At 44.7% G+C, this 23613-nt stretch overlaps 1 protein-coding gene across 1 annotated transcript in view; it reads right to left on the bottom strand.

Annotated features, from left to right (window-relative positions):
- Nucleotides 1-21301, bottom strand: part of LOC124045529 (laminin subunit beta-2-like) — a 90974-nt gene extending 69673 nt beyond the window's left edge. Inside the window, exons 1-2 of the mRNA XM_046364877.1 lie at nt 21152-21301; nt 20841-20920 (exon numbers count right to left, since the gene is read on the bottom strand). Of these exons, the coding sequence (XP_046220833.1) occupies nt 20841-20871 (31 nt within the window). The 5' untranslated portion in view covers nt 20872-20920; nt 21152-21301. The remainder of the gene's footprint in view (nt 1-20840; nt 20921-21151) is intronic.
- Nucleotides 21302-23613: the final 2312 nt, after the last annotated feature.

Genomic DNA, 23613 nt, shown 5'->3' with positions numbered 1-23613 from the left:
AGCAGTATGAGTTAAATGGCAGTATGAGTTAAATGGTTAAATAGTGATGGTTGACTAGGCAGCAGTGTGAGTTAAATGGTTAAATAGTAATGGTTGACTAGGCAGCAGTATGAGTTAAATGGTTAAATAATGATGGTTGACTAGGCAGCAGTATGAGTTAAATGGTTAAATAGTGATGGTTGACTAGGCAGCAGTATGAGTTAAATGGTTAAATAGTGATGGTTGACTAGGCAGCAGTGTGAGTTAAATGGCAGTATGAGTTAAATGGTTAAATAGTGATGGTTGACTAGGCAGCAGTATGAGTTAAATGGTTAAATAGTGATGGTTGACTAGGCAGCAGTATGAGTTAAATGGTTAAACAGTGATGGTTAACTCGGCAGCAGTATGAGTTAAATGGTTAAATAGTGATGGTTGACTAGGCAGCAGTGTGAGTTAAATGGCAGTATGAGTTAAATGGTTAAATAGTGATGGTTGACTAGGCAGCAGTGTGAGTTAAATAGTGATGGTTGACTAGGCAGCAGTATGAGTTAAATAGTTAAACAGTGATGGTTAACTCGGCAGCAGTATGAGTTAAATGGTTAAATAGTGATGGTTGGCTAGGCAGCAGTATGAGTTAAATAGTGATGGTTGACTCGGCAGCAGTATGAGTTAAATGGTTAAATAGTGATGGTTGACTAGGCAGCAGTATGAGTTAAATGGTTAAATAGTGATGGTTGACTAGGCAGCAGTATGAGTTAAATGGTTAAATAGTGATGGTTGACTAGGCAGCAGTATGAGTTAAATGGTTAAATAGTGATGGTTGACTCGGCAGCAGTATGAGTTAAATGGTTAAATATTGATGGTTGACTAGGCAGCAGTATGAGTTAAATGGTTAAATAGTGATGGTTGACTAGGCAGCAGTATGAGTTAAATGGCAGTATGAGTTAAATGGTTAAATAGTGATGGTTGGCTAGGCAGCAGTATGAGTTAAATAGTGATGGTTGACTCGGCAGCAGTATGAGTTAAATGGTTAAATAGTGATGGTTGACTAGGCAGCAGTATGAGTTAAATGGTTAAATAGTGATGGTTGACTAGGCAGCAGTATGAGTTAAATGGTTAAATAGTGATGGTTGACTCGGCAGCAGTATGAGTTAAATGGTTAAATAGTGATGGTTGACTCGGCAGCAGTATGAGTTAAATGGTTAAATATTGATGGTTGACTAGGCAGCAGTATGAGTTAAATGGTTAAATAGTGATGGTTGACTAGGCAGCAGTATGAGTTAAATGGCAGTATGAGTTAAATGGCAGTATGAGTTAAATGGTTAAATAGTGATGGTTAACTCAGCAGCAGTATGAGTTAAATGGTTAAATAGTGATGGTTGACTAGGCAGCAGTGTGAGTTAAATATTGATGGTTGACTAGGCAGCAGTATGAGTTAAATGGTTAAATAGTGATGGTTGACTAGGCAGCAGTGTGAGTTAAATATTGATGGTTGACTAGGCAGCAGTATGAGTTAAATGGTTAAATAGTGATGGTTGACTAGGCAGCAGTATGAGTTAAATGGTTAAATAGTGATGGTTGACTAGGCAGCAGTATGAGTTAAATGGTTAAATAGTGATGGTTGACTCGGCAGCAGTATGAGTTAAATGGCAGTATGAGTTAAATGGTTAAATAGTGATGGTTGACTGGGCAGCAGTATGAGTTAAATGGCAGTATGAGTTAAATGGTTAAATAGTGATGGTTGACTAGGCAGCAGTGTGAGTTAAATGGTTCAATAGTGATGATTGACTAGGCAGCAGTATGAGTTAAATGGTTAAATACTGATGGTTGACTAGGCAGCAGTGTGAGTTAAATGGATAAATAGTGATGGTTGACTAGGCAGCAGTATGAGTTAAATGGTTAAATAGTGATGGTTGACTCGGCAGCAGTATGAGTTAAATGGTTAAATAGTGATGGTTGACTGGGCAGCAGTATGAGTTAAATGGCAGTATGAGTTAAATGGTTAAATAGTGATGGTTGACTAGGCAGCAGTGTGAGTTAAATGGTTCAATAGTGATGATTGACTAGGCAGCAGTATGAGTTAAATGGTTAAATAGTGATGGTTGACTCGGCAGCAGTGTGAGTTAAATAGTGATGGTTGACTCGGCAGCAGTGTTGCTTTCTCATCTCAGCAGCTCTCTGTCTGCCGTTTTCTCCTCCATACATGGACAGGCAGGGCCAGGGAGGAATGCAGGCCAGGCTGACAGCTGAGAGGGAGGCGTATCTCAGAGCTAACAAAGCACTGAGTGGGGCTATAGCCACAGACGACTTTTTATTTATTTATTGAATCTTTATTTAACTCAGCAAGTCATTTATGAACAAATTATTATTTACAATGACGGCCTACACCTGCCAAACCCGGACGACGCTGGGAAAATTGTGTGCCTCCCTATAGGACTCCCAATCATTGCCGGTTGTGATACAGCCTGGAATCGAACCAGAGTGTCTGTAGTGACGCATATAGCACTGAGATACAGTGCCTTAGACCGCTGCGCCACTCGGGAGCCAACTACTAGGAGATAGTGCTGTTGTATAGCCTACCCACAGACCAGTCAAGGTTGAGATACAAGCCCTGCTGTTGAGCTATTAGCCTAGCCTAGTGTTAGCCATAGACCAGACGTCCTTCTGTTGAGCTAGCCTCGCCACAGATTAGGAGAGGTTGATATACAAGACCTGTCATTGAGCTATTAGCCTAGCATTAGCCACAGACCAGAAGTAAAAGTCCTACTGTTGAGCTATTAGCCTAGCATTAGCCACAGACCAGAAGTAAAAGTTCTAATGTTGAGCTATTAGCCTAGCATTAGCCACAGACCAGAAGTAAAAGTTCTACTGTTGAGCTATTAGCCTAGCATTAGCCACAGACCAGAAGTAAAAGTCCTACTGTTGAGCTATTAGCCTAGCATTAGCCACAAACCAGAAGTAAAAGTCCTACTGTTGAGCTATTAGCCTAGCATTAGCCACAGACCAGAAGTAAAAGTCCTACTGTTGAGCTATTAGCCTAGCATTAGCCACAGACCAGAAGTAAAAGTCCTACTGTTGAGCTATTAGCCTAGCATTAGCCACAGACCAGAAGTAAAAGTCCTACTGTTGAGCTAGGTGCTAACAAGTAGAAACATCTGCCACTTACACGATTGAATGTGAAATTTGGCAGAATTAAAGAGATCAAATCCATAAAAATTTAATGTGCTCTGAACATCATTATAATTCTCAGTCAACAGGACATTTTAGTGATTGTTTCCTCACCTCTGCTCTGGACTATACTGAACTGCACATGTACTCTGCACTGCTAATGTGGTTGATTATGTGTATAATAATAGTTATTTCCACCTCTTCCGAAAACAAGTGTAATTAGTTTAGACTGAACAGCTCCCCAGCATTCTCTCTGGTCTGCAGTCAGCCTTGCCCTCGGCTAATCTGCCTGTAATGGCCTGGACCAGATGGGCTTTTCTCACCTCATTTCTCTCCTCTCTCTCTCTGTCCTCTCTCTCTCTCTCTCTCTCTCTCTCTCTCTCTCTCTGTCTCTCTCTCTGTCTCTCTCTCCTCTCTCTCTCTCTGTACTCTCTCTCTCTCTCTCTCTCTCTCTCTCTCTCTCTCTCTCTCTCTCTCTCTCTCTCTCTCTCTCTCTCTCTCTCTCTGTACTCTCTCTCTCTCTCTCTCTCTCTCTCTCTCTCTCTCTCTCTGTACTCTCTCTCTCTCTCTCTGTACTCTCTCTGTCTCTCTCTCTGTACTCTCTCTCTCTCTCTCTCTCTCTCTCTCTGGCTCTCTCTCTGTCTCTCTCTCTCTCTGTACTCTCTCTCTCTCTCTCTCTGTACTCTCTCTCTGTCTCTCTCTCTCTCTCTCTCTCTCTACTCTCTCTCTCTCTCTCTCTCTCTCTCTCTCTCTCTCTCTCTCTCTCTCTCTCTCTCTCTGTACTCTCTCTCTCTCTCTCTCTCTCTGTCTCTCTCTCTGTCTCTCTCTCTCTCTGTACTCTCTCCTCTCTCTCTCTGTACTCTCTCTCTCTCTCTCTCTGTACTCTCTCTCTCTCTCTTTCTCTCTCTCTATCTGGCTCTCTCTCTGTCTCTCTCTCTCTCTGTACTCTCTCTCTCTCTCTTTCTCTCTCTCTGTCTGTTTCTCTGTACTCTCTCCTCTCTCTCTCTGTACTCTCTCCTCTCTCTCTCCTCTCTCTCTCTCTCTCTCTCTCTCTCTCTCTCTCTCTCTCTCTCTCTCTCTCTCTCTCTCTCTCTCTCTCTCTCTCTCTCTCTCTCTCTCTCTCTCTCTGTCTCTCTCTCTATCTGGCTCTCTATCTGGCTCTCTCTGTCTGTCTCTCTGTACTCTCTCCTCTCTCTCTCTGTACTCTCTCTCTCTCTCTCTCTCTCTCTCTCTCTCTCTCTCTCTCTCTCTCTCTGTCTCTCTCTCTATCTGGCTCTCTCTGTCTGTCTCTCTGTACTCTCTCCTCTCTCTCTATACTCTCTCTCTCTCTCTCCTCTCTCTCTCTCTCTCTCTCTCTCTCTCTCTCTCTCTCTCTCTCTCTCTCTCTCTCTCTCTCTCTCTCTCTCTCTCTCTCTCTCTGTACTCTCTCTCTCTCTGTCTCTCTCTCTGTCTATCTCTCTCTCTGTCTATCTCTCTGTCTGTCTCTCTCTCTGTCTCTCTCTCTGTGTCTGTCTCTCTCTCTGTCTCTCTGTCTCTCTCTGTCTCTCTGTGTCTGTCTCTCTCTCTGTCTCTCTTGTCTCTCTTGTCTCTCTCTCTCTGTCTGTCTGTCTGTCTGTCTGTCTGTCTGTCTGTCTGTCTGTCTGTCTGTCTGTCTGTCTGTCTGTCTGTCTGTCTGTCTGTCTGTCTGTCTGTCTGTCTGTCTGTCTGTCTGTCTGTCTGTCTGTCTGTCTGTCTGTGTGTGTGTGTGTGTGTGTGTGTGTGTGTGTGTGTGTGTGTGTGTGTGTGCGTGCGTGCGTGCGTGCGTGCGTGCGTGCGTGCGTGCGTGCGTCCTGACACTCTCTGGATAGATGGCTGTGCCTGTCAGCTGGTGACTCACTCTGTCCTGACACTCTCTGGATAGATGGCTGTGCCTGTCAGCTGGTGACTCACTCTGTCCTGACACTCTCTGGATAGATGGCTGTGCCTGTCAGCTGGTGACTCACTCTGTCCTGACACTCTCTGGATAGATGGCTGTGCCTGTCAGCTGGTGACTCACTCTGTCCTGACACTCTCTGGATAGATGGCTGTGCCTGTCAGCTGGTGACTCACTCTGTCCTGACACTCTCTGGATAGATGGCTGTGCCTGTCAGCTGGTGACTCACTCTGTCCTGACACTCTCTGGATAGATGGCTGTGCCTGTCAGCTGGTGACTCACTCTGTCCTGCCTCTTCTACTTTTCCTCAACTTTCAATAAAGTTGTTTAGCACTATGTGTTCCTAGTAGGATAATAAAAGCCTCCAGTCGTTGTCTCCACGGTGAGAGCAGCAGGGATCTGATCTCTTTGACATGTCACTGGGTTGTGTTTGGAGACAGACAGGGGGGCAGATGGCGATGTGACATCAAGAAGAAACATTCCAATCTGACTGGGTGACAAAGACGAAAAGGAATCTGCTGTCAGCACCTTCCTGGGTGTAAACACTGGAACCAATCACCAAGACAAACACAATCCCATACAGTACACGCATACACAGACAGACAGTCATAAAATATGAGAGGGAGATTGCACCCCCCCAAAGAGAGCTATGGAGGTGGCGCTACAGTACATCTAGAACACTTGTTTTTAGGTGATGGCAGCATTTGGAGCTCTTGGCACAGCTTGAGTGAGAATTGAGTAAACAGAATAAGAGTAGCGCTGCAGACAAACGTCACTGCTTGACATCCTGTTCCTGACCTGAATGTGGGTGTGGCTTTGAGAGAGCACAGGGAAGTATAGAACTGGCACAGAGCCAACTAGCCTCCACAGGGCAGCAGAAAGTCAAACTAGCCTCCACAGGGCAGGAGAAAGTCAAACTAGCCTCCACAGGGCAGGAGAAAGTCAAACTAGCATCCACGGGGCAGCAGAAAGTCAAACTAGCATCCACAGGGCAGCAGAAAGTCAAACTAGCCTCCACAGGGCAGGAGAAAGTCAAACTAGCCTCCACAGGGCAGCAGAAAGTCAAACTAGCCTCCACATGGCAGCAGAAAGTCAAACTAGCCTCCACGGGGCAGGAGAAAGTCAAACTAGCCTCCACAGGGCAGCAGAAAGTCAAACTAGCCTCCACGGGGCAGCAGAAAGTCAAACTAGCCTCCACAGGGCAGCAGAAAGTCAAACTAGCCTCCACAGGGCAGCAGAAAGTCAAACTAGCCTCCACAGGGCAGGAGAAAGTCAAACTAGCCTCCACAGGGCAGCAGAAAGTCAAACTAGCCTCCACATGGCAGCAGAAAGTCAAACTAGCCTCCACGGGGCAGGAGAAAGTCAAACTAGCCTCCACAGGGCAGCAGAAAGTCAAACTAGCCTCCACGGGGCAGGAGAAAGTCAAACTAGCCTCCACGGGGCAGGAGAAAGTCAAACTAGCCTCCACAGGGCAGGAGAAAGTCAAACTAGCCTCCACGGGGCAGCAGAAAGTCAAACTAGCCTCCACGGGGCAGGAGAAAGTCAAACTAGCCTCCACGGGGCAGGAGAAAGTCAAACTAGCCTCCACGGGGCAGGAGAAAGTCAAACTAGCCTCCACAGGGCAGGAGAAAGTCAAACTAGCCTCCACAGGGCAGCAGAAAGTCAAACTAGCCTCCACAGGGCAGCAGAAAGTCAAACTAGCCTCCACAGGGCAGCAGAAAGTCAAACTAGCCTCCACGGGGCAGCAGAAAGTAAAACTAGCCTCCACAGGGCAGCAGAAAGTCAAACTAGCCTCCACGGGGCAGGAGAAAGTCAAACTAGCCTCCACAGGGCAGGAGGAAGTCAAACTAGCCTCCACGGGGCAGGAGGCTAGTTCCCCTCTCTCTCTGGTCTCTCTCTGTCCTCCCTCCCCTCTCTCTCTGGTCTCTCTCTCTTATCCCTCACCTCTCTCTCTGATCTCTATCTCTCCTCCATCACCTCTCTCTCTGGTCTCTCTCTGTCCTCCCTCCCCTCTCTCTCTGGTCTCTCTCTCTTATCCCTCACCTCTCTCTGGTCTCTCTCTCTCCTCCCTCCCCTCTCTCTGGTCTCTCTCTCTCCTCCCTCCCCTCTCTCTCTGGTCTCTCTCTCCTCCCTCCCCTCTCTCTGGTCTCTTCTAAAGAGCCATCCACTCCCACATCCAGAGTAAAGCGCCTCTCTCCTCCTTCCTCTCCTCCCTTCCAGCATGGAATCCTGGGAATCTCCATGTAAATGGTGATTCTTCTGTTACTTACCCAGTCGCTAAGAGTAACGAGTCCTGCCACAGGGAAGCATCTGCTCCTGCTGAGTGTAAATCACCCTGGTTCTTCCACTCTGGTCTCCAGAGTCCTGTTTCAGCCCCGGACCGTTGCCATACCTCCTATGCCCTTTGGTCCTCCCAAGTCCCAGATCTGTTCAGTCACCAGCCCCTGGCCATGCTATTATTCAGTGTAAGTCTACGTGCGCAGTCAGACACTTACATGTGCAGCAGATGTTGGCTGCAGCCAGCCAGTCAAGTAGCTGTGGGTTTGATTTATTGACTAGTGATTTCCGTTTGCTCTTTGACCAGCTGGAGTAACGGATGGAGATTCACTCAAATCCTCCACTGGAGCCAGACATTAGCTAAAAAAAAAATTAAAAGTGCTTTTTTTAACTAGGCAAGTTTGTTAAGAACAAATTCTTATTTACAATGACGGCCTAGGAACAGTGGGTTACCTGCCCTGTTCAGGGGCAGAACGACAGATGTTTACCTTGTCAGGGATTCGATTGAGCAACCTTTTGGTTACTGGCCTAACGCTCTAACCTGCCGCCCCAAACTAATCACACATGTGTTTCTACTTAGAAAGCACACAGGGGATTTGTAATTGTGTTATACTCCAAGTGCACTCCATTTTCCTGATACATTTTATCAGAGACACAATCAAAGACTTTTGTGTAAATCTGTCTGGTATTTAAATTGATTTAATGTACAATCTCCAAATAACCTTGAGATTAGGGCTAAGTCTGTTCTCTCTCTGTGTGTGTGTGTGTGTGTGTGTGTGTGTGTGTGTGTGTGTGTGTGTGTGTGTGTGTGTGTGTGTGTGTGTGTGTGTGTGTGTGTGTGTGTGTGTGTGTGTGTGTGTGTGTGTGTGTGTGTGTGTGTGTGTGTGTGTGTGTGTGTGTGTGTGTGTGTGTGTGTGTGTATTAGTCAGTTCTTCTATCCTTGTGGGGACCTAAAATCCGTCTCAAGGATAGTTAAACAAAGAACATTTATCAGGTCCCCATGAGGACAAAGGCTATTTTAAGGTTACAATTAGGGTTAGAATTAGGTTAGGTTTACGGGTTAAGGCTAGGGTAAGATTTAGGGTTAGGGGTTAAGGCTAGGGTAAGATTTAGGGTTAGGGGTTAAGGCTAGGGTAAGATTTAGGGTTAGGGGTTAAGGCTAGGGTAAGATTTAGGGTTAGGGGTTAAGGCTAGGGTAAGATTTAGGGTTAGGGGTTAAGGCTAGGGTAAGATTTAGGGTTAGGGGTTAAGGCTAGGGTAAGATTTAGGGTTAGGGGTTAAGGCTAGGGTAAGATTTAGGGTTAGGGGTTAAGGCTAGGGTAAGATTTAGGGTTAGGGGTTAAGGCTAGGGTAAGATTTAGGGTTAGGGGTTAAGGCTAGGGTAAGATTTAGGGTTAGGGGTTAAGGCTAGGGTAAGATTTAGGGTTAGGGGTTAAGGCTAGGGTAAGATTTAGGGTTAGGGGTTAAGGCTAGGGTAAGATTTAGGGTTAGGGGTTAAGGCTAGGGTAAGATTTAGGGTTAGGGGTTAAGGCTAGGGTAAGATTTAGGGTTAGGGGTTAAGGCTAGGGTAAGATTTAGGGTTAGGGGTTAAGGCTAGGGTAAGATTTAGGGTTAGGGGTTAAGGCTAGGGTAAGATTTAGGGTTAGGGGTTAAGGCTAGGGTAAGATTTAGGGTTAGGGGTTAAGGCTAGGGTAAGATTTAGGGTTAGGGGTTAAGGCTAGGGTAAGATTTAGGGTTAGGGGTTAAGGCTAGGGTAAGATTTAGGGTTAGGGGTTAAGGCTAGGGTAAGATTTAGGGTTAGGGGTTAAGGCTAGGGTAAGATTTAGGGTTAGGGGTTAAGGCTAGGGTAAGATTTAGGGTTAGGGGTTAAGGCTAGGGTAAGATTTAGGGTTAGGGGTTAAGGCTAGGGTAAGATTTAGGGGAAATATGATTTTAAATGGAAATACATACACAGAAAAACTAAATGTGTGTGTGTGTGTGTGTGTGTGTGTGTGTGTGTGTGTGTGTGTGTGTGTGTGTGTGTGTGTGTGTGTGTGTGTGTGTGTGTGTGTGTGTGTGTGTGTGTGTGTGTGTGTGTGTGTGTGTGTGTGTGTGCGTGCGTGCGTGTGTGTGTGTGTGTGTATGCATGTGTGTGTGTGTGTGTGTGTATGCGTGTGTTTGTGTGTACTGTGTATGACTGAGCCTGAGCATGCCTCCGTTCATATGTCTGATGGTAGGAAGTCATTTTTCTTTCCATTTCAGTTGAACCAAGACCAGCAGCTGACCTTTCCTGTCCCTTGGGACCCAGAGAGATGACCTGGATAAGCCAGACACTTCCTGTCATTTCCCTCCAGGTATCACTAGAGATGAGTAATGAAACAAGGAAGAGGTAAGACATCTCACTTACAGATGACTGCAACACCTTCTGGCCACATGTTCACAATTTCACACATCAATATAAAGAGTTTATTTCCAAAACACTACATCCACCAGTTTTTCCAAATTTGTATTTTTTCATCAGAAAGGATTGCTTTTGGGCACCGTCATGTGTTTGTAAAGAATTACCGTTGCAAGATGTTTTATTTAAATGTTTTAGATGTGTATGAAAATGTGTTTTTTGCTAAACGCTATATCTATTGTTTAGCCGGAATGGAACGTTCGCATTCTGTATATTTGACTGTTATATTTGTTATATTTTCTCACCTAGCTATTTTAAAGGGATACTTTGGGATTTTGGCAAAGAGATCATTTATTTACTTCCCCAGAGTCAAAAGAACTTGTGGACACCATTTGTATGTCTCTGTTGTCTAGTATGAAGGTAGAGGTAGGTAGTTTCGCAAGACGATGCTAACGAGCATTAGGGCAATGACTGGAACTTAGCAATTGCGCTAGAGTTAGTTAGCAACATCCTTCAAACTGCACGCACTAGTCCCATTATCACAGTATACCTGGAGATATAATTGTTTGGTCACCTCACCTTGTTACCTGTACTTGATCAATTTATAAACATTGAATATAAATGACAGAAGACATGAGAAGTAAATCAGAAAGTGTGTTGGTTGTGTTGCTTGTCTAAAGTATTATTTGCCAGTCTAAAGCAGTACTATTTGCCAGTCTAAATCTGTACTATTTGCCAGTCTAAAGCAGTACTATTTGTCAGTTTAAAGCAGTACTATTTTCCAGTCTAAATCTGTAGTATTTTCCAGTCTAAATCTGTAGTATTTTCCAGTCTAAATCTGTACTATTTGCCAGTCTAAAGCAGTACTATTTGTCAGTTTAAAGCAGTACTATTTGAGTCTAAAGCAGTACTATTTGCCAGCCTAAAGCAGTACTATTTGAGTCTAAAGCAGTACTATTTGCCAGTTTAAAGCATTACTATTTTCCAGTCTAAATCTGTACTATTTTCCAGTTTAAATCTGTCGTATTTTCCAGTCTAAAGCAGGACTTATTTGCCAGTCTGAAGCAGCACTTACAAATGTTAGTGTGAGATCTGTCTTGTAGCATGTGGAGGGGCGTGGCCACCAAGCGCACCGGGGGCCATGGTCTGCTCATTAAGGGACATTCCGTTACTAATTGGGGTACTAATTGGGGTGAAAGAGTTTCTGCTCTAGTCCAGCTCTTTTAAAAGTATTCTATATATGTCTGTATCATACAGGTTATAGTATCTAAACGTATTGTATTGTTGTTTACTTGCTAAGTGTTTATTGGCTTAGTTTGACAGTGTTTTATATTAATACAAGTGTTTCCTGTCACCTGGTCTCTGCCAGGGTATATACTGTATACTCAGGTGTAGAGCTTTATGGGAGTGGAAGATGGCCGCCTGGCTCTGCGTGGGTTAGTTAGGGTTGTTCTGAACCCTAAGGGGCTAGCCTTAGGGCTCAGCCTTTATAGTCATTTGACTAGTTAAAAAAAAAAAACATTTTTATTTACTTTCAGCCTGGTTCGGCATCTTGTTGGATGATTTGTATATTTTGTAAATACCTGCACCTTCTCCAAGAGCCTTAAAATAAAAACCCTGCACTAGGTCTTCTTGTAACGGTTTTCTTCTGTGGACGAAGGAGAGGACCAAAGCGCAGCGTGGTTAGAGTTTAACATGTTTAATAAAGATCATAAATGTGAACACTACAAAATACCAAAACAACAAATGTGGAAAAAACCAAAACAGCCCCATCTGGTGCATAGACACAAAGACAGAAGACAACCACCCACAAAACCCAACACAAAACAGGCTACATGAATACGGTCCCCAATCATAGACAATGACTAACATCCGCCTCTGATTGGGAACCATATCAGGCCAAACATAGAAACGGGAAAACTAGACACACAACAACCACTCAGCTCACGTCCTGACCAACACTAAAACAAAGAAAACACAAAAGAACTATGGTCAGAACGTGACACTTCTGCTTCCTGCCTCACCAACACCAACCAGACAGCTCCAACCATACAGGTCAAGTACAGGATTCTATCAATTTAATTGTCTGCATTCTTATGTGTTGACATTTTTCCCCCAACCCTACCATCTCTACCCTGATTGGTGTAAACTAACAGACAACAATACTTCTACTGCTAGATACAGCTGTTTTTGCTCACATGTACAGTACATCTAGTGACATAATTATATTCCTACTTTCCTCTTTCTGTAAGTGCAGTATTTTCACCCACAGTGGGCCAATCCACTATTCATTGTGAGCTAACCTCCGTTGTACACAGATTAACACATATTTCCCAGTATAATGACACTTTACTATTTTATCTTGCAACACATCACTCCATTTTACTGTGATGTCTTACAAAGGTCCTGAACCTTCCTATTTGTCAAATGTCTAGTGATATTGCCCTAAAAATAAATACTTTAGCCAAGAGTATAATGATATATCCCATTGACTGATGGTGGTTTTTCAGATCACCTAACAATACAGTTTGCAGGTCAATCTGAAACGGGATATTATGACATCACAACCATTCCTGGATTCCAAACACGAGCCACCGATGGACAGTACCAGAAAATATGTCCTATAGATTCTGTTTCCTCATGGCAGAGTCTGCACAGGGCTGACTGTTCTATAGATTCTGTTTCCTCAAGGCAGAGTCTGCACAGGACTGACTGTTCTATAGATTCTGTTTCCTCGTGGCAGAGTCTGCACAGGGCTGACTGTTCTATAGATTCTGTTTCCTCATGGCAGAGTCTGCACAGGGCTGACTGTTCTATAGATTCTGTTTCCTCGTGGCAGAGTCTGCACAGGGCTGACTGTTCTATAGATTCTGTTTCCTCATGGCAGAGTCTGCACAGGGCTGACTGTTCTATAGATTCTGTTTCCTCAAGGCAGAGTCTGCACAGGGCTGACTGTTCTATAGATTCTGTTTCCTCATGGCAGAGTCTGCACAGGGCTGACTGTTCTATAGATTCTGTTTCCTCATGGCAGAGTCTGCACTGGGCTGACTGTTCTATAGATTCTGTTTCCTCATGGTGGAGTCTGCACAGGGCTGACTGTTCTATAGATTCTGTTTCCTCCTGGCAGAGTCTGCACAGGGCTGACTGTTCTATAGATTCTGTTTCCTCATGGCAGAGTCTGCACTGGGCTGACTGTTATATAGATTATGTTTCCTCATGGCAGAGTCTGCACTGGGCTGACTGTTCTATAGATTCTGTTTCCTCATGGCAGAGTCTGCACAGGGCTGACTGTTCTATAGATTCTGTTTCCTCCTGGCAGAGTCTGCACAGGGCTGACTGTTCTATAGATTCTGTTTCCTCATGGCAGAGTCTGCACTGGGCTGACTGTTCTATAGATTCTGTTTCCTCATGGCAGAGTCTGCACAGGGCTGACTGTTCTATAGATTATGTTTCCTCGTGGCAGAGTCTGCACAGGGCTGACTGTTCTATAGATTATGTTTCCTCATGGCAGAGTCTGCACAGGGCTGACTGTTCTATAGATTCTGTTTCCTCATGGCAGAGTCTGCACAGGGCTGACTGTTCTATAGATTATGGTTCCTCATGGCAGAGTCTGCACAGGGCTGACTGTTCTATAGATTCTGTTTCCTCATGGCAGAGTCTGCACTGGGCTGACCTATAGATTCTGTTTCCTCATGGCAGAGTCTGCACTGGGCTGACTGTTCTATAGATTCTGTTTCCTCATGGCAGAGTCTGCACTGGGCTGACTGTTCTATAGATTCTGTTTCCTCATGGCAGAGTCTGCACAGGGCTGACTGTTCTATAGATTCTGTTTCCTCATGGCAGAGTCTGCACTGGGCTGACTGTTCTATAGATTCTGTTTCCTCATGGTGGAGTCTGCACAGGGCTGACTGTTCTATAGATTCTGTTTCCTCATGGCAGAGTCTGCACTGGGCTGACTGTTCTATAGATTCTGTTTCCTCAAGGCAGAGTCTGCACAGGGCTGACTGTTCTATAGATGCTGTTTCCTCGTGGCAGAGTCTGCACAGGGCTGACTGTTCTATAGATTCTGTTTCCTCGTGGCAGAGTCTGCACAGGGCTGACTGTTCTATAGATTCTGTTTCCTCATGGCAGAGTCTGCACAGGACTGACTGTTCTATAGATTCTGTTTCCTCAAGGCAGAGTCTGCACAGGGCTGACTGTTCTATAGATTCTGTTTCCTCATGGCAGAGTCTGCACAGGGCTGACTGTCCAATGACCCATCTATTGAGCATTATTTTTGCAGCAAATATTTTATATAATAGTTTAAATTGCACAGGGCTGACTGTTCTAAGATTCTGTTTCCATGGTGGAGTCTGCACAGGGCTGACTGTTCAGATTCTGTTTCCTCGCTGATGAACGGATTGATGTGTCAATTGTTTTATATTTCAGTTCAAAGACCCAATGCCAAGGTAGTGGGACATCAAAGACCTGTTCCCAACTAACTTTCATTTTATACGCCATTGGAAACTTCTCATTTAATCATTTAAGCCATAAGGATTTTCAATGGGTGGCAGACAGACTAATTCAATTTTTCTTCCAATTTTATGGCAAAGCTGAGATGAGTGTTTTTATCATTTGGTATTGAGCATACACCCCCATACACTGTTACAAGCTTGTGTGACACAATTGTACCATCCTTGTTTACAATGTCCTTCATAAATATTACAGGAATCACATAAACTCTGGTTTCCTGAGAGATATATATATTTTTAAAATATTCCAAAAATGAATTGGAGACACACCCCTGTTCCAGCTGGGCCAAATGGACAGTTATCTAACGAGTGATCTAACCTTTTATTTATCCCGATCATAAATACATAGGGTTCATGTGTCAACCTGTAGAGTATCCCAGCTATGTCTACATGTCAAGGTGCAATGGTAATAACATAATAAGAGCACCTCCAACTTCAAGAATCAGTCTAGGCTACATACACTATATATACAAACGTATGTGGACTCACCTTCAAATGAGTGGATTCAGTTATTTCAGCCACACCCGTTGCTGACAGGTGTATAAAACAGAGCACACTGCCATGCAATCTCCATAAACAAACACTGGCACTAGAATGGCCTTACTGAAGAGCACAGTGACTTTCAACATGACACCGTCATAGGATGCCACCTTTCTAACAAGTCCGTTTGTCAGTTTGCTAAAGCTGCCCTGTTCAACTGTAAGTGCTGTTATTGTGACGTGGAAACATCTAGGAGCAACAACGGCTCAGCTGCGAAGTGGTAGACCGCACAAGCTCACAGAACGGGACCGCAGGTTGCTGAAGCTTATAAAAACCGTCTGTCCTTGGTTGCAACACTCAGTACCGAGTTCCAAACTGCCTCTGGAAGCAACGTCAGCACAAGAACTGTTTTTAATTTCATATTGCATAACTTGTTCATATGCATCGTTGCTGACGTGCTTGCTACACACACACAGTGAAGTAAGGTTGGCTGCAGGAGAATTTACATCTTGACATCAAGTTCCATATAAGGGCATATCGTATCGTTTCTATGTAGCACGGTTTTCCCCACACATGCTCAGTTGTTACCCATCTCCACTGCTGTGGCAGTCGGCTACATGAAATAATGACATGAAGTTAACTGCAACTGTTTAAGGTGGAAAAATATACATTTCCTGACTCATAACCAATAGTACTTTGACTAGCTAATTCTTTCAACAATATTTTTTTATTTAACTTGGCAAGTCCGTTAAGAACAAATTCTTATTTTCAATGACAGCCTGGGTTAACTGCCTGTTCAGGACCAGAATCACAGATTTGTACCTTGTCAGCTCGGGGGTTTGAACTTGCAACCTTCCGGTTACTAGTCCAACGGTCTAACCACTTGGATACCCTGCTGCAATTCGCAGATTTCTGAATCATGAATTCACTGGCAACGGGAGCAGAGTGACGGCCTGCATCCAGCAATGTTACGAGTTACGTGATCTGTTTTTCGCAGCTCTTTCAGTACAGCACTACAGGGAGAGAGAGGGGCTGAGTGTAGACTCCACTGACAAGAGTTTCAATGTATGGAATCAATTTGGAGTTTCTGGATTTTGGTTAAACTTCTCCTTTAAGATAAATAAACTTCTCCTTTAAGATAAATAGACTTCTCCTTTAAGATAAATAAACTTCTCCTTTAAGATAAATAAACTTCTCCTTTAAGATAAATAAACTCCTTTAAGATAAATAAACTTCTTTAAGATAAATAAACTTCTTTAAGATAAATAAACTTCTCCTTTAAGATAAATAAACTTCTCCTTTAAGATAAATAAACTTCTCCTTTAAGATAAATAAACTTCTCCTTTCAGATAAATAAACTTCTTTAAGATAAATAAACTTCTCCTTTAAGATAAATAAACTTCTTTAAGATAAATAAACTTCTCCTTTAAGATAAATAAACTTCTTCTTTAAGATAAATAAACTTCTCCTTTAAGATAAATAAACTTCTTTAAGATAAATAAACTTCTCCTTTAAGATAAATAAACTTATTGTAAGTAACTCTTGATGAGAACATCTGCTAAATGACAAAAAAATGTTTTAAATGTTTTACATACAGATATCATATTACTGTATTGAATTATTAAGAATAAATATACAGTACCAGTCAAGTTACTTTTACATGACATTTTAACGTGTAAAATGAAGCAGTACTGCTTTCTCTAAGAGTGAGGCAGATGTATAGCATTTTACAAAATAACATGATTATTTGTCTCTCTGAAATGAAACCATCAAGTGATGGATTTTTGAACAAATACATGTCTATCATTGAACAACCCCATGCAATGCAATGATTAAATAGTGAGAAAAAAAACACCAATCTCTTTCATAAGTTCTTTCAACACAAAATGCTAATTTACCAACATTTCTGAAAATGGATATATAGCGTTTTGGAATTACTCTTCACCTGTAACACCAAACTAAATCTGCTAGCTTAGCGTTCCCTATGGGGGTATCTATATACCAGTCAATTACAGGTGAGCAACCGACCCGTCTTTATGACCACACGAAACAGCTCGTTAGGGTTTAAAGGTGAGTGTTTTATTAGGCAACCATCTGTCCCTTGATATTAGAACTAAAGCAGTGGAGACTGTGTGCAGTGAGAGGGAGGACAGGGGAGGGTTTCAGTGGACTGACCATCCCTCTCAGGCTCCATAATGAACGTCCTGTCCACTCTTAAATACAGGTGTATATACAGGTGTATTTAAGACGTATGACGGAGCCTATCATCATACGATAGAGCTTGGTTGTAGATGCATACAGCAGTGTGATAAAGAGGCAGAAGCTGGACAGGCCTGGAGGGACAACACAGTCCAGGCTTTCTCCTCCCATCCCTGGGCCTTGTCTGTTATATATCTTACAGTGAGAGTAGACCAGAAAGCAGCCCATCAGACTAAGTAGAGGAAGTGACTCTCCAAGAAGACAGGCAGACAGTAGAGAAACAGCTAATTGGAACACTGTGTGAGGGGGTTCAACTGTGTGAGGGGGTTCAACTGTGTGAGGGGTTCAACTGTGTGAGGGGGTTCAACTGTGTGGGGGGTTCAACTGTGTGGGGGGGTTCAACTGTGTGAGGGGGTTCAACTGTGTGAGGGGGTTCAACTGTGTGGGGGGTTCAACTGTGTGGGGGGTTCAACTGTGTGAGGGGGTTCAACTGTGTGAGGGGGTTCAACTGTGTGAGGGGGTTCAACTGTGTGAGGGGGTTCAACTGTGTGGGGGGAGTTCAACTGTGTGGAGGGGTTCAACTGTGTGAGGGGGTTCAACTGTGTGAGGGGGTTCAACTGTGTGAGGGGGTTCAACTGTGTGAGGGGGTTCAACTGTGTGGGGGGTTCAACTGTGTGAGGGGGTTCAACTGTGTGGGGGTTCAACTGTGTGAGGGGGTTCAACTGTGTGGAGGGGTTCAACTGTGTGGGGGGTTCAACTGTGTGGGGGGTTCAACTGTGTGGGGGGGTTCAACTGTGTGAGGGGGTTCAACTGTGTGAGGGGGTTCAACTGTGTGAGGGGGTTCAACTGTGTGAGGGGGTTCAACTGTGTGAGGGGGTTCAACTGTGTGAGGGGGTTCAACTGTGTGGGGGGTTCAACTATGTGGGGGTTCAACTGTGTGAGGGGGTTTAACTGTGTGGGGGGGTTCAACTGTGTGGGGGGTTCAACTGTGTGAGGGGGTTCAACTGTGTAGGGGGGTTCAACTGTGTGAGGGGGTTCAACTGTGTGGGGGGTTCAACTGTGTGAGGGGGTTCAACTGTGTGGGGGGGTTCAACTGTGTGAGGGGGTTCAACTGTGTGGGGGTTCAACTGTGTGAGGGGGTTCAACTGTGTGAGGGGGTTCAACTGTGTGGGGGTTCAACTGTGTGGGGGGTTCAACTGTGTGAGGGGGTTCAACTGTGTGAGGGGGTTCAACTGTGTGAGGGGGTTCAACTGTGTGGGGAGGATCAACTGTGTGGAGGGGTTCAACTGTGTGAGGGGGTTCAACTGTGTGGGGAGGATCAACTGTGTGGAGGGGTTCAACTGTGTGGGGAGGATCAACTGTGTGGAGGGGTTCAACTGTGTGAGGGGGTTCAACTGTGTGAGGGGGTTCAACTGTGTGGGGAGGATCAACTGTTTGAGGGGGTTCAACTGTGTGAGGGGGTTCAACTGTGTGAGGGGGTTCAACTGTGTGGGGGGGGTTCAACTGTGTGGGGGGTTAAACTGTGTGGAGGGGGGGGGTTCAACTGTGTGAGGGGGTTCAACTGTGTGGGGGGTTCAACTGTTTGAGGGGGTTCAACTGTGTGAGGGGGGTTCAACTGTGTGGGAGGGGTTCAACTGTGTGGGGGGGTTCAACTGTGTGGGGGGTTCAACTGTGTGGGGGGGTTCAACTGTGTGGGGGGTTCAACTGTGTGGGAGGGGGTTCAACTGTGTGGGGGGTTCAATTGTGTGGGGGTTCAACTGTGTGAGGGGGTTCAACTGTGTGGGGGTTCAACTGTGTGGGGGGGGGTTCAACTGTGTGAGGGGTTTCAACTGTGTGGGGGGGTTCAACTGTGTGGAGGGGGGTTCAACTGTGTGGAGGGGGGTTCAACTGTGTGGGGGGTTCAACTGTGTGAGGGGGTTCAACTGTGTGAGGGGGTTCAACTGTGTGAGAGGGTTCAACTGTGTGGGGGGGGGGGTTCAACTGTGGTTAAAGCCTGAGGAGCATGTATGATCTGATATGGTTGTAACATACATGACAGGGCTATGGTGCTATGGCCATCAATCAGCGGAGACAAAAGGCTGAGATAGAAAAAATATATATATTGTAACCTTCATTCATCCACTGTTTCAAGTGACAACTGGTAGGAAACAAACCCCACTTTTACCTGACACATTGTGTTTTCACTCTTAACTTCAAGTGCACTTACTTTGTTATACACGACGTCAACTTGACCCTGGCAACCATGAAATACAAGCCCCAAAACACAGTTCACAATAGGTACTGTGTTAACCTAAGATATATGACCCTATCAAGTACAGTGGGGTCAGGTTAAACATGATACCACAAGTGCCAATGCCACTCTTGTTATTAGAGTGAACATCTCCTCATCCTCCTCCTCATCGTCCTCCTCCTCGTCTTCCTTTTTTCGCAGAGAAAAGTCCCTGCCCACCACTCTTCTTCTCTCTCATAACCCCCCCCCCCACCCTCTCTCCCTCTCCGTCTGGTTTCTGTGGTTGGCTTTAACTGGCCCATTGTTCTTGAATCCATGAGTTCCGGAGTCTCCGTTCACAGAGGGCCTCCCAACACTGGGCACCAGCCTGTACCTGTCCTTCACCTGCACACAAAAAGCACACCGGTGCTCCGGGAGACTAGAAGAAAGCTATGTCACAGAGGCTTTAGTTCTATAAGGAATGCTTCTGTCCTCTTTCATGTAAGCCTGAACACTCGTCACCAACGTACATTCTTTCAGAGGGAGATTTATTCACAAAAGAACAGTTTGTTCAGTCTTTTCTTCTCTCCTTTCACTCCACAGTAAAGAAGGTCCCTGTTCACCATCTTTCTTAACACAGCTGCTGTTCCCCGTCTACTAATCACCACAGTGGGGGCTCACGTGCAGAATCACCTGCAAGGCTTTCCCACAATGCCTGGGGGAGACCACTGTGACACAAATGACCCAATGAAGGCCAGTTACATTTCGAGTGTGAGACAGGAGCCTCGGCTGTCAACAACCTATAGAACATAGATACACCCACTGCTCTTTACAATCCCCAGCTCTCTCATCCTCTAGCATCTTCTGAGGAGGAGGGGGAGGAGAGAAGAGGAGAGAGCGAGAAGAGCTGAGCTTTGTCCATCTGATCAGCCAGTCGCTTTCACCCAACACATGAAAAGTAATTAACCTAGTCTGGCCCAATGATGTGAGGAGATGGAAATGAACCCTGACCTCCAGAGGTCACACACAGAGGCGTCAGGGTTCTGAAGAGATCACTCTGTATCTCTATAATGACAGACTGCCGGGTAGACTACACTCACAAGTAGAACCCTTTAAACAAAGACCAGTCCCCAGCCTCGGATTAAATAACCCCACCCTCCCCCAACCCACGCACCCTGTGATGCTGTAACAACAACATTGTTGATGAGGTGGACTGGCTACATTTGTGGATTCAGCTGGGCTGTTTTAGGAGAACCATAAACAACAAACAGAGTTGATGGTTAGCCTCCCCAAAGCACAAAGTCCCACCCAGACACCTCTCCAACACTACCCAGGAAGACAGGGGAATTTACCACCAAGGACAGTGGCCCAACTGTGAACTGAGAAGTGACCCCTAAGGAGGGGAATGGGGATCCCCCAAAAAAAAACAAGGCATCTAGTCTCAGAGCTGGAGACAGTAAACACAACCCTCTGTCCCATCCTTCATCCATGTAGGCTATAGTAGTCTATCTGTAGATCTGATCTTTCAATTCTGGATGCTTGAGGTACCCACATTTTTCTGTGATTTTAACCTTTCAATTCTGCATCGCAAGTTCACAACACATATAGTTAACAGTATAAATTACACAGCAGTTTACAACTCACACCGTTTTCATTGCATCATTAGGCCGCTGGTTGGAATAGGAAAATGTTAATTGCCTTCAAAGGCTCAGCGCAGAGGCTACTTACCACAGATGAAAATGACCAGTGTCACGTGCATGGCTTTATGGTCATCAGTCAATCAATCCCCTTTGAAGTGTAGATTCAGACTGAAAATTGTACATGAATATAGCCTGGTATGAATCATTTTACACGTCAACTCAATTAATGAAGATCCGACGGAACGTTTTGATTCCACACGTATTTAAAAAGAAAAACAGTATGATAAACTAATACGGCATTAGAATGTATAGGTTCCAGGTTGGAAGGTTTACTGTAATATAACAACGTTTATTCAACTGTAATAAATTATTTCAGAGAGAGAAAAAAATCAAACTTACACCCTTTATATCAGTAGGTTTGATCCCCGTATTTTAAATCAAGTCGAATGCTGCGAGTCCCGCTGTTAAATAGAATGCGAGGTTGAGCAGAGTTAGCAGTGTGATCTGAAGTCTGGCGACCACTCTCCAAAGTTCTGTCCCGAGTCTCGTTTAAATGGAAACTCCGCAGCGGAGCTGCTTTCGTAGGAATGGACTCGCACTTCTGGCTACTCGAGCCCTGATCACGTCTGACTGGGGCGTTGCATATGTTTATTGTAGTGTAATAACGCCAAAACAAAAATCCACTTATAAAACGGTTTAATCCTTGTGTGGTGTTCGTGTTTTTGTTATTTAACCAATGTTCGCGGGTCTGATAGACGCACAACATTATTGGGTTTATAAAACAATACAGTCTTAACAATTTATATAAAAATATTTCAGACTTAATACTTAGTTAATATTTGGTTAATATTTGCCATTTACCTCTGCCAGATCACATGTATCAATAAAGGCGCAATTCATTTATTTTATATTATAAAATGTGATTGTCAGTAAAAATCCATTATAAGCAAGACATGCGTGGAATAAATAATGTTTATCTTGAACAAATATATATGAAACAAGGTTTTCATCACTATTGATGTTTATTGCTTTGAACTGAACAAATTGGAAGGACACATGTTGCATACAGTATTTTATGGGTATGATAAATTAGCCCCATTAAACACAAGTTAAGGCTGGTCTACACACCACACACCACACACCACACACCACACACCACACACCACACACCACACACCACATGAGGAACAGAGTTCCAAATGTATTTCTTGCCATGTATTTCTTGCCCTTGATGCATGTGTACTGTGTCTTCCTGTCCTTCTTGGGTTCACACACATAGCAGCGCTTCTTCTTGTTGCTACCGGCGACAATCTAGAATGATGGAAACAGTTAGTTCAGGAATTTGACTAACTCACTCACTCACTCGCTCGCTCACTCACTCACTCACTCACTCACTCACTCACTCACTCACTCACTCACTCACTCACTCACTCACTCACTCACTCACTCACTCACATATATAGTTACAGCAGGCCAAGGTAGGAGAGGCAAACACACACACACAACAACATCACTCACACTTAGTTCCGGTGTTGGAGTTGTTGGTTCTGTGGTTTCTGGCGAATGGGGCATCAGCATCCTCCTCCTGAATCCTCCTCACGACTGCTGCAGAAGCTGGGGTCCTTGGGATATGTTGCCTCCTCTGGATTTGAGGTCTTACCAATGCCTTACCCAGCTCCTCGAGAAAGAGCCGTCTCCTCCTCTGGAGCTTCCCTCTGTTCTGATCTGGGTTCAATGTCATCCAGATGACAAATGCATTGTACGCCAAGATGTCCAAGATGTTGAAGAATATCACAAGATGCCAGCGTAGGGTTCTTCTTTTGCAGCTGTAGCCAGTCACCATCTTGTCTAAATTGTCCACCCTTCCTTTTGTGGCCTTATAATCCATTATGATTTATTTTTATGATGTTCTAGGGAACAGATTCTCCCATCCCTATGCAGCGCACTCATGAGTGCCACAGATTCTCCCATCCCTGTGCAGTGTACTCATGAGTACCACGTTTGCCTTTCTTTGGCACGTAGGACACTAGGGACGTGTCGGCCATGAACACAAACATAGAGGAATTGAAAGGCCTGTTCCGTGTATTCAACAGCTCAGGTGGGAGCTCTGGCTTGTTTTTTCGTACTGTTCCTACTGTCGTCAGCTTCCTCTTGAGGAGCTCCTGGCCCAGTTTGTGCAAAGTTTTAAAAAAGTTAGCGCTTTTGATGTTGCGGCCACGGAGTCCCTTTGTCACGTCCAGGACAACCCTCATCCCTTGGTTCTTCTCAGAGCCTCCTCCATCTGGCTTCCCTGGATACACTTGCTAGTTCCACACATATGATGAAGCAGCATCACAGGCAGCAGCATCACAGGCAGCAGCATCACAGGCAGCAGCATCACAGGCAGCAGCATCACAGGCAGCAGCATCACAGGCAGCAGCATCACAGCCAGCCCAGATCTTGATTCCACATTTTGCGGGTTTCGACGGTATGTACTGCCTGAAGGGGCAGCGGCCCCCAAATCAAATTGATTTATAAAGCCCTTCTTATATCAACTGATATATCAAAGTGCTGTACAGAAACCCAGCCTAAAACCCCAAACAGCAAGCAATGCAGGTGTTGAAGCACGTTGGCTAGGAAAAACTCCCTAGAAAGGCCAAAACCTAGGAAGAAACCTAGAGAGGAACCAGGCTATGAGGGGTGGCCAGTCCTCTTCTGGCTGTGCCGGGTGGAGATTATAACAGAACATGGCCAAGATGTTCAAATGTTCATAAATGACCAGCATGGTCAAATAATAATAGTCACAGTAGTTGTCGAGGGTGCAACAAGTCAGCACCTCAGGAGTAAATGTCAGTTGACTTTTCATAGCCGATTATTGAGAG

The sequence above is a fragment of the Oncorhynchus gorbuscha genome, linkage group LG10 (assembly GCF_021184085.1).
Source record: "Oncorhynchus gorbuscha isolate QuinsamMale2020 ecotype Even-year linkage group LG10, OgorEven_v1.0, whole genome shotgun sequence".
Lineage (NCBI taxonomy): Eukaryota > Metazoa > Chordata > Actinopteri > Salmoniformes > Salmonidae > Oncorhynchus > Oncorhynchus gorbuscha.
This window is presented reverse-complemented; position numbering and strand designations above follow the sequence as displayed.